The sequence below is a fragment of the Vombatus ursinus genome, unplaced genomic scaffold (assembly GCF_900497805.2).
Source record: "Vombatus ursinus unplaced genomic scaffold, bare-nosed wombat genome assembly UNPS02014821.1, whole genome shotgun sequence".
Classification (NCBI taxonomy): Eukaryota; Metazoa; Chordata; class Mammalia; order Diprotodontia; family Vombatidae; genus Vombatus; species Vombatus ursinus.
The window spans coordinates 239,944-252,889 of record NW_020954599.1 but is presented as its reverse complement, the minus strand read 5'-3'; the positions used below and the strand labels follow the sequence as shown (position 1 = coordinate 252,889).

At 41.8% G+C, this 12,946-nt stretch overlaps 1 protein-coding gene across 1 annotated transcript in view; it reads left to right on the top strand.

Annotated features, from left to right (window-relative positions):
• METAP1 (methionyl aminopeptidase 1) overlaps positions 1-12,799 on the top strand; it is a 63,248-nt gene extending 50,449 nt beyond the window's left edge. The window contains exons 9-11 of the mRNA XM_027837630.1: positions 1,662-1,805; positions 7,529-7,594; positions 12,430-12,799. Of these exons, the coding sequence (XP_027693431.1) occupies positions 1,662-1,805; positions 7,529-7,594; positions 12,430-12,593 (374 nt within the window). The 3' untranslated portion in view covers positions 12,594-12,799. The remainder of the gene's footprint in view (positions 1-1,661; positions 1,806-7,528; positions 7,595-12,429) is intronic.
• Positions 12,800-12,946: the final 147 nt, after the last annotated feature.

Below are 12,946 nucleotides of genomic sequence, written 5' to 3'. Positions count from 1 at the left end.
CAATTGGCAAATGCACATTTGCTTGATGAAACCTTCCTTAGAACAAAGAAGAACACTTAAATCCAACTGATACAGCATTGTTTCCAATCCAGTAAATATTCATTAAATGCCTAGGCACCTAGGTGGTACAATGGATAGAGCAGTGGGCCTGGATTCAGAAAGATTCATCTCCCTGAGTTCAAGTCTGGATAGAGCCCTGGATAGAGCGATGGATGGAGCATTGGGCCTGGATTCAGAAAGATTCATCTTCCTGAGTTCAAATCTGGATAGAGCAATGGATAGAGCAGTGGGCCTGGATTCAGAAAGATTCATCTTCCTGAGTTCAAATCTGGCCTCAGACACTGGCAATGTGACCCTGGGCAAGTCACTTAATCCTGTCTGTCTTAGTTTCCTCATCTGTCAAAGGTGGAGAAGGAAATGGCAAACCAGTTCAGTATCTTTGCCAAGAAAACTCCAAATTGGGGTTGTGAAGAGTTGGACATGACTGAAATGAATGAACAACAAAATCGCTGTACTGGAAGAAAGGATAATTATGAACAATTTAGAGCAGCACAGGAAGTCTTAAGAACTGATGCAAAGTACAGTGAGCACAATGAGGAAAACATCCACAATGAGTTTAATGGTGTACATGGGAAGAACACAAGGGAATGCTGTGTGATTTTAATGACTTAGCTTGTCCCTGAAGAGATGAGAGAATACACTTCCTTTCCTTCTTCACAGAAGTTGGGGACTACAGGCAAAATATTTCATTGCTTTGCTGTGTTGATTAATTTTTGGCTTTTCCTTTTTCTTTTTTTGCAAGGGATGACTCACTGGTTAGAAGGGCATGCTGAGGAATTTGGAAATGAAAGTGATATAAAAACATAAGATAGCAGTGATTTTTTAAGGGGGCTAATGGACAATTTGCTTATTATATTCCAGCTTGTCCTAATGTGATGTAGGCTACCACAGTCAATGTCAGAAAATCTAGTTTCTGCCTTCCTCATTGTAGATAAGCAATTCTCAAAGTGTGATTTCCACCTAGCCAACCCTGAGATCCTTTCTTCCTTTTCTTTTTTCAAGTGAGGCAATTGGGGTTAAGTGACTTGCCCAGGGTCACACAGCTAGTAAGTGTCAAGTGTCTGGTCTCAGGCCAGATTTGAGCTCAGGTCCTCCTGACTCCAGGGCCGGTGCTCTATCTACTGCGCCACCTAGCTGCCCCTCTGAGATCCTTTCAAGGAGTCTTTGAGGTCAAAACTGTTTTCATAATACTAAGATGTTTTAATTTCTAATACAGTAAATATGACTAGATGTAATCCACATAAACAAGAACTCTTTGCAGGGGTCCTGAATAATTTTTAGTAATGTAAACATGTGAAGGGATCATGAGAACAAAAATGTTGAGAATCATTGATGTGTAGAGCATTTGCTGTTAATGAAAGGACTGAAAAAAATCCTCCTTCAGGATGCTGCGGACTCTGACCTTAAACCTGTCAATCTGGGGAACTGGCAGGGCTGTGATAGCTTGGAGTAGGCGCATCTGACTGATTACTGGGCTTTCCATAGATGTAGAGTTGAGGCTTTCTGTTCCTACTCACAAGATAATAAGAGGTGCCTCTAATTTTGACCCTTTTGTGTGCTGTTGTGAGTTTTTTCTTAGTAAAATGTCATTTCTTTTACAGTGAAGCCTGGAGTTCGATACAGAGAGCTGGGAAACATCATTCAGAAGCATGCCCAAGCGAATGGTTTTTCAGTTGTTCGAAGCTACTGTGGACATGGAATCCATAAGCTTTTCCATACAGCCCCTAATGTACCGCATTATGCCAGTGAGTACCACCTGTGAGCGTATTGGTTATCTAGTCAACAAATTTTGAGGCTACCTTGAATCAGTGAATGAATGAATTTATTAATCACCTGTTGTGTACCAAGCAAGCACCAAGGTTACAAATAGAAAAAGCTCTCAAGGAACTTTCTGGTTCCTGGTTGGGTGTTCTTTGAGACTGTAGACTGTGGAATTTAGAAAAACTCGTGTTCTTACTGTGTACTGCCCGAGACAGAAAGTCAGTGCACACAAGCTCCAGTGGTTGAGTGGCACCTCTATTCTCCAGGCTTGCAGCATGAGTTCATAGCACTTTGCTTTGGGCACATTAAGCATAAACCTCACAATTCTTAGACACGTTTGGGGCCAGGACAATCCTTTTCTTTTTAGTTTAAGGGTTCAGTCATTTTGTTGGTAGGCAGTCTTTTTTAGCTCTGATGGGGATGAACCTCTTGAAATTTAGCAAGGGTGGTCCTTGAGTGACAGACATGCAAGGACATTCTTCAGCTTTTTTGCTACCCAACCTTTTTTGCTTTACTATGGTAGCCTTTGAGAACCAAGGTTCTCCCCCACCCACTTACTTATCACACACTTAGCACAGTGAGATATTAGAAACAGACTTAACTTGAGTCTCTTTCCCACCGGTTACTGAGCAGTCACCGTCATATAGCTCCCTGTGATTAGTTGACCTAAGAGAGAATACATTTTACTTTAAAACAAAAAAAACTTTTCTAAGTTCATCCTATATAAGCATAATTTTTCATGAAAAAAAATCTTTAACAAGTTTATTGGATTTCTGTGTTTTGAATGCCCAAAACTAACAATTCAGGTTGGACACAGTGGCCATTGTTGGCTCCAGATAGCTGATGTTGGAACACACAGTCTTCTTTGTGTTAGGAGATGGTGAACAGAATGCTGCATGTGCTATCAGTCCCAATTATCATGTTGTACAGGTTTTTGTAACCCCTTTTCTCTTTGTTTTCAGGGGAATACTCTGAAGGGTAGGGATAATTGGGGGGGTAGTTTATTAGAAAATGATTAAGACAACAAAGTGAAACAGCTTAAATTTTAAATATATATTTTTGATGTTTATTAAAGAACTTGGAAAAGTGCTTTGTAAAATTAAAATACTGTGCAGTATAATGTAAGGCTGGTAAAATGAAGTTAGGGATATACCCCAAGAGGAGGAGAGAATATATCAGGTGCGTAGTCAGTTCCCCAAGCCTCACTTTCCTCATCTGTAAAAGAAGGAGGCTTTGGGGGTCCCTTCTGTTTAGACTTCTGATTTTATTGTCCTCTGTAGGAAGTTAGACAACAGGGAGATGATCAGGGTCAGAAATAGGCTGGGAAGATTTAGAAGATAGGGAATTTGAGCCCTGAAGGATATTGGAATTTGAGATGGGTGAGAGGGTGGTGCAAGTGGGAAAAACCACATGTGCAGAGACTTAGAATTGAGCAGGGCACCTTATGGACCAGTTTACTTAACTATAAAGGATTATGGTCAGACTCCATACTCCCTGAGGTTCTTTCCAACACTTAAGAAAAAAATTAATCAGAGCATTTATTGAGTATGTACTATATCCATTGTGCCCAGCATCTGCTAGGAATACAAAGGAAAAAAAAAAGGCAAAAAGTCCATACCTTTAAAGAATTTACATCTGCTTGTTGAAAACAATTTATATGAATGAGTATGTACAAAATAATTACAGAGTAGGTGAAAAGTAAGCTTAAAGGAGCTAAGAAAGTAGCCTTAGAATTGTACATGCAGGCAGCTGAGGGACTAGGAAAGACCTCTTGGAGAGTGTGGTGGATCTAGGGAGTTGGAGGCTGGGAAAGAAGGTTCCCAGCATGTGGCTGTATTATAGAATGCATGGAAGGAAGTAGAATGTCAGAAGACTGGAAAGGTAGGGAGAGGTTATGAAAAGCTTTAAATGCATGTGATAGGTTGAGTTTATATGGAGTGTCTTAGCTGTGGATGCAGTCCACACTTTAGGAAAGTCACTTTGGCGTCAAATAGAGGATGTTTGGAGTGGGTAGAGACTCGAGGCAGGAAGATCAAATAAGAGGCTGTGGCAGTAGTCCAGGTAAGAGGCAGTGAGGGCCTGAATTAGAGTTGTAGGGTGGTGACTGTGATGGAGAGAAGGGATACAGAATGTGACAAGAGACAGCACAGACAAGACAGCACTACTGATTGGATATGTTGGGTGAGTGTGAAACAAAGGAGGTGAGGGTAACGCAGATTTCAGACCTTGGTAATTGGAAGGATGGGCTGCCCTCTATAGTAATAGGGAACTTTGGAAGAGGGGAAGGTATGAAGAGGAAAGGTGGTGAGTTCTGTTTGGGACATAATAGCTAGTATTTATATAGGGCCTACTATGTGCTAGGCACTGTGCTACACGTACTTTATGAATATTATCTCATCTGAGTCTTATGACAACCTTGGGAGGCAGGCACTATTATTATCCCCATTTTACAGTCAAGGAAACTGAAACAAACAGGCTAAATGACTTGTGCAAGGTATCCCCACTTGTGTCCTTGACTCCAGGCCCAGTGGTTTATCCACTGAACCACCTAGCTGCCTCACATATTGAGTTTGAGATGCCTCTGGATCATCTAATTTGAAATGCCCAAAAAGCTCTTGGCAGTATGTGACAGGAAGTCAGGAGAGAGACTAGCACTGGATAAATAGATGTGTGGGGGTCATCTGTATAGTGGTGATGAACTGAAGATCTCTGATGAGGTCACCAAATGAGAGAGTACAGAGAGAAAAGGAGCAGACCTAGAAAAGATCCTTTGGGGTCACCATATTAATGGACATGACATGAATGAAAGTCCTACAAAGGAAATTGTGAAGAGTCAGACAGGAGGAGAACAAAGATAAATCAGCTTCACCAAAACCTCTAGAGAAGAGAGAGTAGCTAGGAAGAGTGGTGGAGTTAACAATGTTGAAGTCAAGGATTGAGGATCCAGAAGAGGCGTTTTTGGCAGTTAATAATAACTGGCATATAATTGCAGTAATTGGCAAATAATAATAATAATGATAACTCTGGAAAGAGAAGTTTTATTTCAGCAGCAAATGGTTCAGAAGAGAGCAAGAAGAGAAGAAATGGTGGGACTTTGGCAGTGTTTGTAGGCAGCAAGGAAAGAGCCAGTAGATGGAGAGTAAAGATTTAAGAGGCTGGAGAGCAAGGTCAGTGCAGTCTGCTGTGGAAGATGGGACAGGATGGTCTTGGCAAGGATACGGGACTGACTTATGATCAGAGTCAGATGTGAAGGAGGAGTTAATGGGGTGTGTGAGGGGAAGAGGAGGAGAAAACAGGCAGCCCTGGCCTCAGTTTTTTCAGTTCGTGTGAGGCAAGGTCTTCTGCCCAGTGTATGGAGTAAATTGTGAGAGACTTGAGAAAAAAAGAAAAGGCTTGGAGTAGCTGCTGTTGTGAGTAGGATAGGGGATTAATCAGGGAGGAATAGTAGGATTACTTTTTTTGCAATGAGGGCAGAGTTGAGACTAAATGGAAGAAATGTGTAATGGATCGTAGTCCTGCTTCAGTAGCGCATGAATAGGAGGGAAGGAGGCAGCTGGTGTGTAATCCAGGGTTGGGATTTTGGCAAGGTGTGATTAGTGTATAAGGGAAGGGGGGGAGGAGAATGGACTCAAGAGTAGAGAGTAGCGTAGAGTTGAAAGCATTTACCAAGGAGTCGAGATTAGGAAGAGGAGAATGTAGTTATAGCAAGAGTGGTGGCTTGCTTGCCCTGAGAGATGGTGTGAAGGGGGTGGGGTGTCACTTTGGGGATGAAGAATAGGTTGAGAAGGAGTGAAGCCTAGGGAGAGATGGAAAGATAAAAATGTTATGAGAAGATAAAGGAATTTCTTGAACATGGAATTGAAACATGGAATTTGTGGGTGATGACAGGGTCAAGGATATTATCGTCTTTGTGTCTAGCTGAGTTAGAGTACAAGAGCAGGTCATGAGAGTTGAGTTGATTGAAGAACTGGGGACTTTAGGATATATGAGGTAACACCATCATATGTGTGGAAGTCCCCTAGAATGAGAGATGAGTTGGGACAAAATGGAAGGCTGTGAGCCGGGCAGTGAACACATTAAGAAAGGAGGGAGAATATCTAGGTCAGAGAACAATAGTTCTCTGACTGGATTGTGGGAAAAATTAGATTGAAGGAATGTCCGGGGAGGAGAAGTTGCTGAATGATGGTAGGAGAGGGAGAGCAAAGAGTATTGTGATTCCCCCTCCAGGATCGGTAAGTTGGAGCTTAGAAGTGGAGATGCTCCCAGGACTTAAAAGAGTGGCCAGAGAAACAGCAGCCAACGTCAGGAGGGAGCCTGAAGGTGGCAGGAGCCAGAGATGAAGTGGTATAAGATCACAGGAAGCTTCTTAAGTATGGAACAGGAGTTGCAGAGGCCTAGTGTAAGGATGCATTTCTGGAGTGGGATATTATTGGGGTGGGGATGAGGGTAATGGGAATGAGGGAGCAGACAAAATAGATTAAGGAGAAGTCTTGTCTTCTTCGTGTTCAATATCATAGGGATGGGATAAGTAGGAAGGGGTATGGCTGTGCTAACCATTGGGAAATGATACTAGGCAGAATAATAGTGAGGTCCACTGCCTCACCTGCCATATTGCTGTGACCTTGTAGCCCATCTGGAAGCCTTCCTGATGGCAGGTGTGAACATCCAATAAAGAGACTGGAGCTGGTTTAGCTTTTCCTCCCCAATCCCTACCCCCACCCCTAGGGGGGCCTAGCCTTCACTGTACTTTCTGTTAGGAAGCCTGAAGCCAATCAGAGAAGCAAGATCCTTGATTCCTGGGTATTGGGTTTCCTTAAAAGTGAGGCCCATTTGTGTGGTTTACCACAACAAAACATCAACCAGCTTCTCACATTTCAAGGAGCTAATGATGCAAAAGGCATTTTCAGTACTCAGCAGGGACAAATTTAAAGATATGGCCTTGAAAAGAAAATTATACCCTTATTTATGATAAGTGCCTCTCTACTAGCGGCTCACAGGCCATTCCTTACCTAAGCAGAGGAGGGATGTCTGTGCAGTGTGCAAGATTTTCCTGGGGCTCCTGCAGCCTCCTCTAGTGGCCTTCCTTCTTCTCTTTTCTTAACCAGACCTCTGTAGGTGAGGAATTCCCTCTACCAATGGAGATCAACATGTGCTCACAAACTTCATATTCTTAAGATCTGCCTGGGACTCTGAGAGGTTGTGACTTGCCTGGCATTGCACAGCCAGGATGTATAAGTGACTTGAACATCCTGCCTCCATTGGTCCCCAAGCCCTGCCTCTTCCGATTCTTACCTTCCCAGCCATAGTATTTTTGTGAAGTGTAAATGAATGATCCCTGGATGTATGAAGTTAGGGATATATGTTTCCCCTTTTAGTCTTCCTGCTCCGATGAAGTCAGGGGTGGGAAGTAAGAATAATACTACTGTCTTATATTTGCATGAGCACTTGACAGTTTTCAAAGGGCTTTTACATGCGCACCTGAAGACTTGGAAGCTGAAGAAAAGTCTGATGACTTGCCCAAGGTCACAGAGCAAGTCAGTAGTAGAACCAAGCCTGGAACCTAGGCCCCCTGACTTGTTCACCTTTTTCTGCTCCCATACTTCCTAGCTTGCAACCTCCCAGGCTGATTACCCAACAATTTATTTTTCTTTTTCTTTTTTTCCGCATCTTGAGATTCATTCAGTTGTGTTTCACATTTTTATTTCAGAAAATAAAGCCGTTGGAGTGATGAAGCCCGGTCATGTATTTACAATTGAACCCATGATCTGTGAAGGTGAGGATTGACAAACATACAATAGTTCTCAATTAGAGGACAGCTCTTTGATTTATTCATTCATTTGTTAACTTATTCATTTATTTAATTTGCTTTTTGGTGAGGCAGTTGGGGTTAAGTGATTTGTCCAGGGTCACACAGCTAGTAAGTGTCAAGTGTCTAAGGCCGTATTTGAACCCAGGTCCTCCTGACTCCAAAGGCCAGAGCTCTATCCACTGCACCATCTAGCTGCCCCTAGCTTTTTGATTTCTTGATTGGTAAATTGCAACCAGGTTTCCGCCAGTCTCTTGATTTGTTTGGTTTCTTGCCCTCCACTCTGATCTCACTCTTCAGTTTTGTTTAGAAAAACAAAAGAGAAGAAAGATTGGGTTAGAAAGTAGTCACTGCTTACATGTTAACATCAGTAGGTGGGAGAATATATTCCTGTTGAAGTCACCCTAGTAATTGCTAGAATTCAGGCACGTTCAGATCCATTAAGAAACCAGGCAGGAATACACGTGGCAGAATTTTGTGCATGTGTGATGCATGTTGAAGGGCATTGAGCAAGAGTTGGTGACATCCGTGGTGTCGTAAGGGGCAGGAGCCTTGGGAATGAAAGGCATCTGCCCTGTAGGAGGTCAGTGGAGGCTTTGCCCCTTCCTGGGCTCCCTTCACATTGTAGATACCAGTAACAGGGTCAGTAGTGTCTTGCTTGGTATCTTAGTGAAGGAGGCAGATCTGACCTAGCTGCCTACTTAGCCATGGTATCAGAGCAGCAGACACTGTTCCCCTATTTCCTTCCACCCTGTGTTCTGAACCCCAAAGGGGCTTGTCTCCTTGTTCCGTATGGGGCCGTAAGCTGCTTGGGGAAGGTGGGAGAAGAAGGGCAGTGAGCTGTGACCATAGCCTATACAGACAGTAATTCCACATCGAACTTTCAAAACCGTCCAGCTTGTCTGTGATTCCTTCTGAACTTGACTCTTTTGCCTTCCATACAACATTTAACAAAAAGGTTGACAGGCTCCAAAGGGTACACCTGTTTTGGCAGGGTGCTCTGGGTTCACCTCTCTCTCTTGGGTAGGCCTAGCTTCCAAGTTCCTCTGAGTGCCCACGCTTATCAAGCCCGCAGTGGTTGGGTCTGGCAGTAAAGCCACTGACCCTCTCAGCAGCTGCCTGTTTGCTGCTCATTTGGAAGATGCCATCTCTGTACCTAAGTTAGAAAGTAGAGTGCTCTGGAGCATCTCTCCGAAGTCAGGTGGCAGGGCACTGAAAAGGTATTCCATAGCCTGACTTAGCCGAAGGTCTCTTGGGTCACATAAAGTAGCAGCCCTTGTCCTGGAGATTCCCTTTTCCTTTCCTGACATCTTCAACACAACTCACCCAAGATTTGGCAAGACGGAGAGGCATGTCATCTGTGTTGCTTTGGCTGCATTAGATAAGGAGCTCTCACTGCCTTCTTATTCTGGCTGTCTCATTTGATTGTTTCGGCTTTGTGATTCTTCTTACGCCATCTTTGGAATCTTAGGACTGACAGGAGGGGAGCATGCTACAGGGAAGTTAGAAAATAAGAGGCATTTTTTCCTTATTTAAATGTGTTGGGGTAGTACAAGAAGACACTTGAATAACCTAAAGTGTTTTTATTACTGGGTTTAAAGCCAGTTCTCTCTGTTGTGATTATAGATTTTGTTAGTAGACTTGGCTTTTCTTACTCCAATAAAAGTTGAATATGTATATAGAGTGGAGAGTAAATTATAAAGTCTTTAGGGAGTGGATACTTAGCTTGGAGACTTTCACTAAGGTTTAGCAAAAGCTAGCTAAAAAGCTAGAAAAAGGAAACAGTAGTCTTCTGCAAACATAGATAAAGGGCCTGGTATGTGCAAGGTTCCCAAGGAACATCAGTCTAATGATGCAGAGGTTTTTAGAGCAGACATGCAGCCCTGTGTCAGATCTGGGGTTTAAAGCCGTTGTGTTTTGGAGATTGAGTTGGGAAGCTTGAGACCCTAGTTGGGGCTGGCACCACATGGCCTTTGCCTGCCCCGCCCCCATCTTTCCCTGTCCATATGTGGTGTCTGAGGCTGGCACTGTGCCTTTGTCAGCAAGGTATGCTTAGTGTTTCCCAAGAGTGAGTAAACAATCTAATAGGACTTGGGGGTTTAGATAATCACAAAATCATACAATCTCTTTTCTGATGTAGCATTAACGTCATTAGAACCCAAGTGTTCAGAATTAAAGGGTATTTCTAGACAAGCGGTCAGACGCTCAAGAGATCTGTGTTTATTATTTTACATATTCCATTTCATTAAAATAACAATAAATGTAAATAAAGTTATTTTAGATTTTTCTGTGAAAAAGTTATTAAAATGAAAAGCCCAAGCTGTTCAATCATTTGGACATTTATCAAAGCATGAATTACTTTCTCTTAATGCTTCTCCATATTTTCTTTTGAGTCTGAGATTACAGTTTAATAGAAATATGTTATTTCATCTGTTCTTGGATTTTTAATCTTTGTGAAGCCTAGAAATAATGTTTCACCTGAGATTTGTTCAGAATGAATAATGTGTCAAAATTTTCTTAATTACCTAACTTTTACAAAGGAAATTACCTCATAAATAAAGATTATTATACCAGATGCCTATTGCTACAGATTTTTTTTCAGTCTTCTCATTCATTCTGTCTATCCCCCTCCCATTCTCCTACATTGCCTTTATTTTCCCCTTTCTCTTGTTTCTCTCCAAGCTATTTCTCTTGCCCTTTTATTTCCTTTCTTTATCCTCTTATTTCTTTTTCTCTGTTTATTCTCTTTATCCCATTTTGTTTTCTCTAGCTTTCTTTTTTCTTTTCTGCACTTGCCAGTCAATTATCTTCTCTTCCCTTTCTTATATGCCCTCCCTCCTTACTTCCTCACTTGTCTCTCCTCCTTCAGTAGCATGGTCAGGAATGGTTCTGGACTACATTTCTGGTCTCTTCAAGCATTCTATGGTCTCCTTCCATTTTCTGAATAACTAAAAATATCTAGGAGCAGTTCTTAATCATTTTTTCCAAACTATAAATAAAGAAATATTTGGCCTACTTAAATGTCACATGCCCTATCTAGTTTAGTAAAAGGTAAGGCACTCCCCCAAATCCCCTTCATCTTTTTTTTTTTTTTTTTTGTAATTGGAGTTAAGTGACTTGTCCAGGGTCACACAGCTAGTAAGTATCAAGTGTTTGGTCTGAGGCCGAATTTGAACTCAGGTCCTCCTGACTTCAGGGCTGGTGCTCTATCCACTGCGACACCTAGCTGCCCTCCCCTTCATCTTTTAAGAAATGGCAGTGATGATTCTGCCCAATTACATGAAGCTGGACAGCTATATCATGCCTGAAAGGAAACTGGATGTTAATGTAGATGGAACCAATCTGATGAAGCCTGTGGCTGTATCCGCCAGCACAAGGAGGCTAAAGCAGCCTTGCAGCTGTATCTGGGGATGTACTTACCTAGTGAAAGGAGTGGGACCAGAAAGTGAGTGACAAGGAATATCAAATAAGGCTGAAATATCAAATATGGTGATAGAAAAAAGCCTTAGCAAGAGCCCCTGGCATAAAGTAGACAAGTTAACAGGGAAGATCCTGAAAGTAGAGAAAGGAAATAAATATGAAACAGAGGAATATGACAACAAATACCATAATGGAAAGGAAAGCAAACCAATAATATAAGATTAAAGAATCCTGTAAAAACCCAAGAAAGCATGGAACAATAAGAAACTCTGAAGTAGTTAAAAAAAAAAAAACAAATAAAATCCATTTTTAAAAAAGTTAGGAATGAATGAATATGTCAGAAATTTAGAGCTCCCACACAGAATTGAAAATCAGAATTGGCTGATTTGAATTTATGGCAGAAAATTTCTAAAGAAGTGAATGAGAGATTTACAGATTTGGAACACAAATTCTGAAGTAGAAGAAATTTTAGCAAAAGAAAATCAGAAGGCAACAGTGTTTTTGAAAGAGAAAGGAGAGAAAAGGAGGGGTCGCAAATTCTATTCAAGCCAAAGTAACTGATCTTGAAGACAGGATGTACAGTAATAACTTCAGGATCATCAGTCTCCCGAAAGAATATGATAAGCCAAATAGCCTAAATATCAGGATGTAAGCAATAATATAAGAAAACTGCCCAGAACTTCTGAAAGCAGATCGAAAAGCATTGTTTGAGAGATTACACAAATTACAACCGGGGGAAAACAGACCCTACGCTAAACTGGAGTGAAAGTTCAGTAATGTTTCATTTTATCCAACACACCCTTGAAGAATCATTTGGCTAAAACCACCTAGTTGCTCTTGGGACACTCAGTCCCTGTAAGGATCCTCCCTTCCAGCTAGTCAAAGGTGAACCGAAGAGGTACTTCATAAGCTGAACTAATCACAGACTTTTTCCTACTCTCAGTCTGATTATTTCCCTCAACCAGTGGGGCAAAGGGGAGAAGAGACTGACTGCTCTTAAGTGGATCAACCTAGGGCTCCTTCTGGTCACCTTTCTAATTTGTTCCCTCCAGTCTTTCACTCAATGAAGTTCAAATTAGACGGTTAGCCCTTTGCTAAAAGGAGGGAAAATTCAGTGGAGGACATCATTTTGGAATTGATAGTTAAAGAGACTGATGAGGATTTCTCATCCGAGTGAGACCATGAATCTTCAAGTATTGTCCTAATATTATTTTGTAACTTGTAATCTAAAGAGGGAAGGGGGCAAGGTCTCGACAAGATTCCACAGTAGTATTTGATGAGTCATTCACATAAATATATTGATCTGGACAATTTATGCTTGCCAAATACAAATACTTCTCACATATGTTTTTCAACTCGTTCTGTATTCTTTACTTTTCAAGGTGGATGGCAGGATGAAACTTGGCCAGATGGTTGGACAGCAGTGACGAGAGATGGGAAGCGATCTGCTCAGTTTGAGCACACCTTGCTGGTCACGGACACTGGCTGTGAAATCTTAACCCGGCCACTAGATGGTGTGCGTCCTCACTTCATGTCCCAGTTTTAAGTTCTCCTGAGATGACATACCTACATACCTTTTGACTGTGCTATGCATTTTATTGAGAGTACAGAATAGAGGAGGGTATTTTATCATTTGTTTTGTTTTCATTGTCTATAGCTAAGAGAGGAATACAGCATTGGGTGTGTGTACCTTCAAGAACTTGTTGTGGGTCTGAAAAAGCAGTGAAGAATAAAAAAATTTTTTCTCTACTCCTTTCTTCTCTCCCAATACCCTTCATTCCCTGCTTCCTCATTTGCCTTTTAGACATCTTACCTTCAGCCAGCTTACGGTTGCTTCTGTCACTGCTGTGACAGGCCACTCAGTGCCAGCTACTTTCCAATTGAATGTTGTTTGTAAAT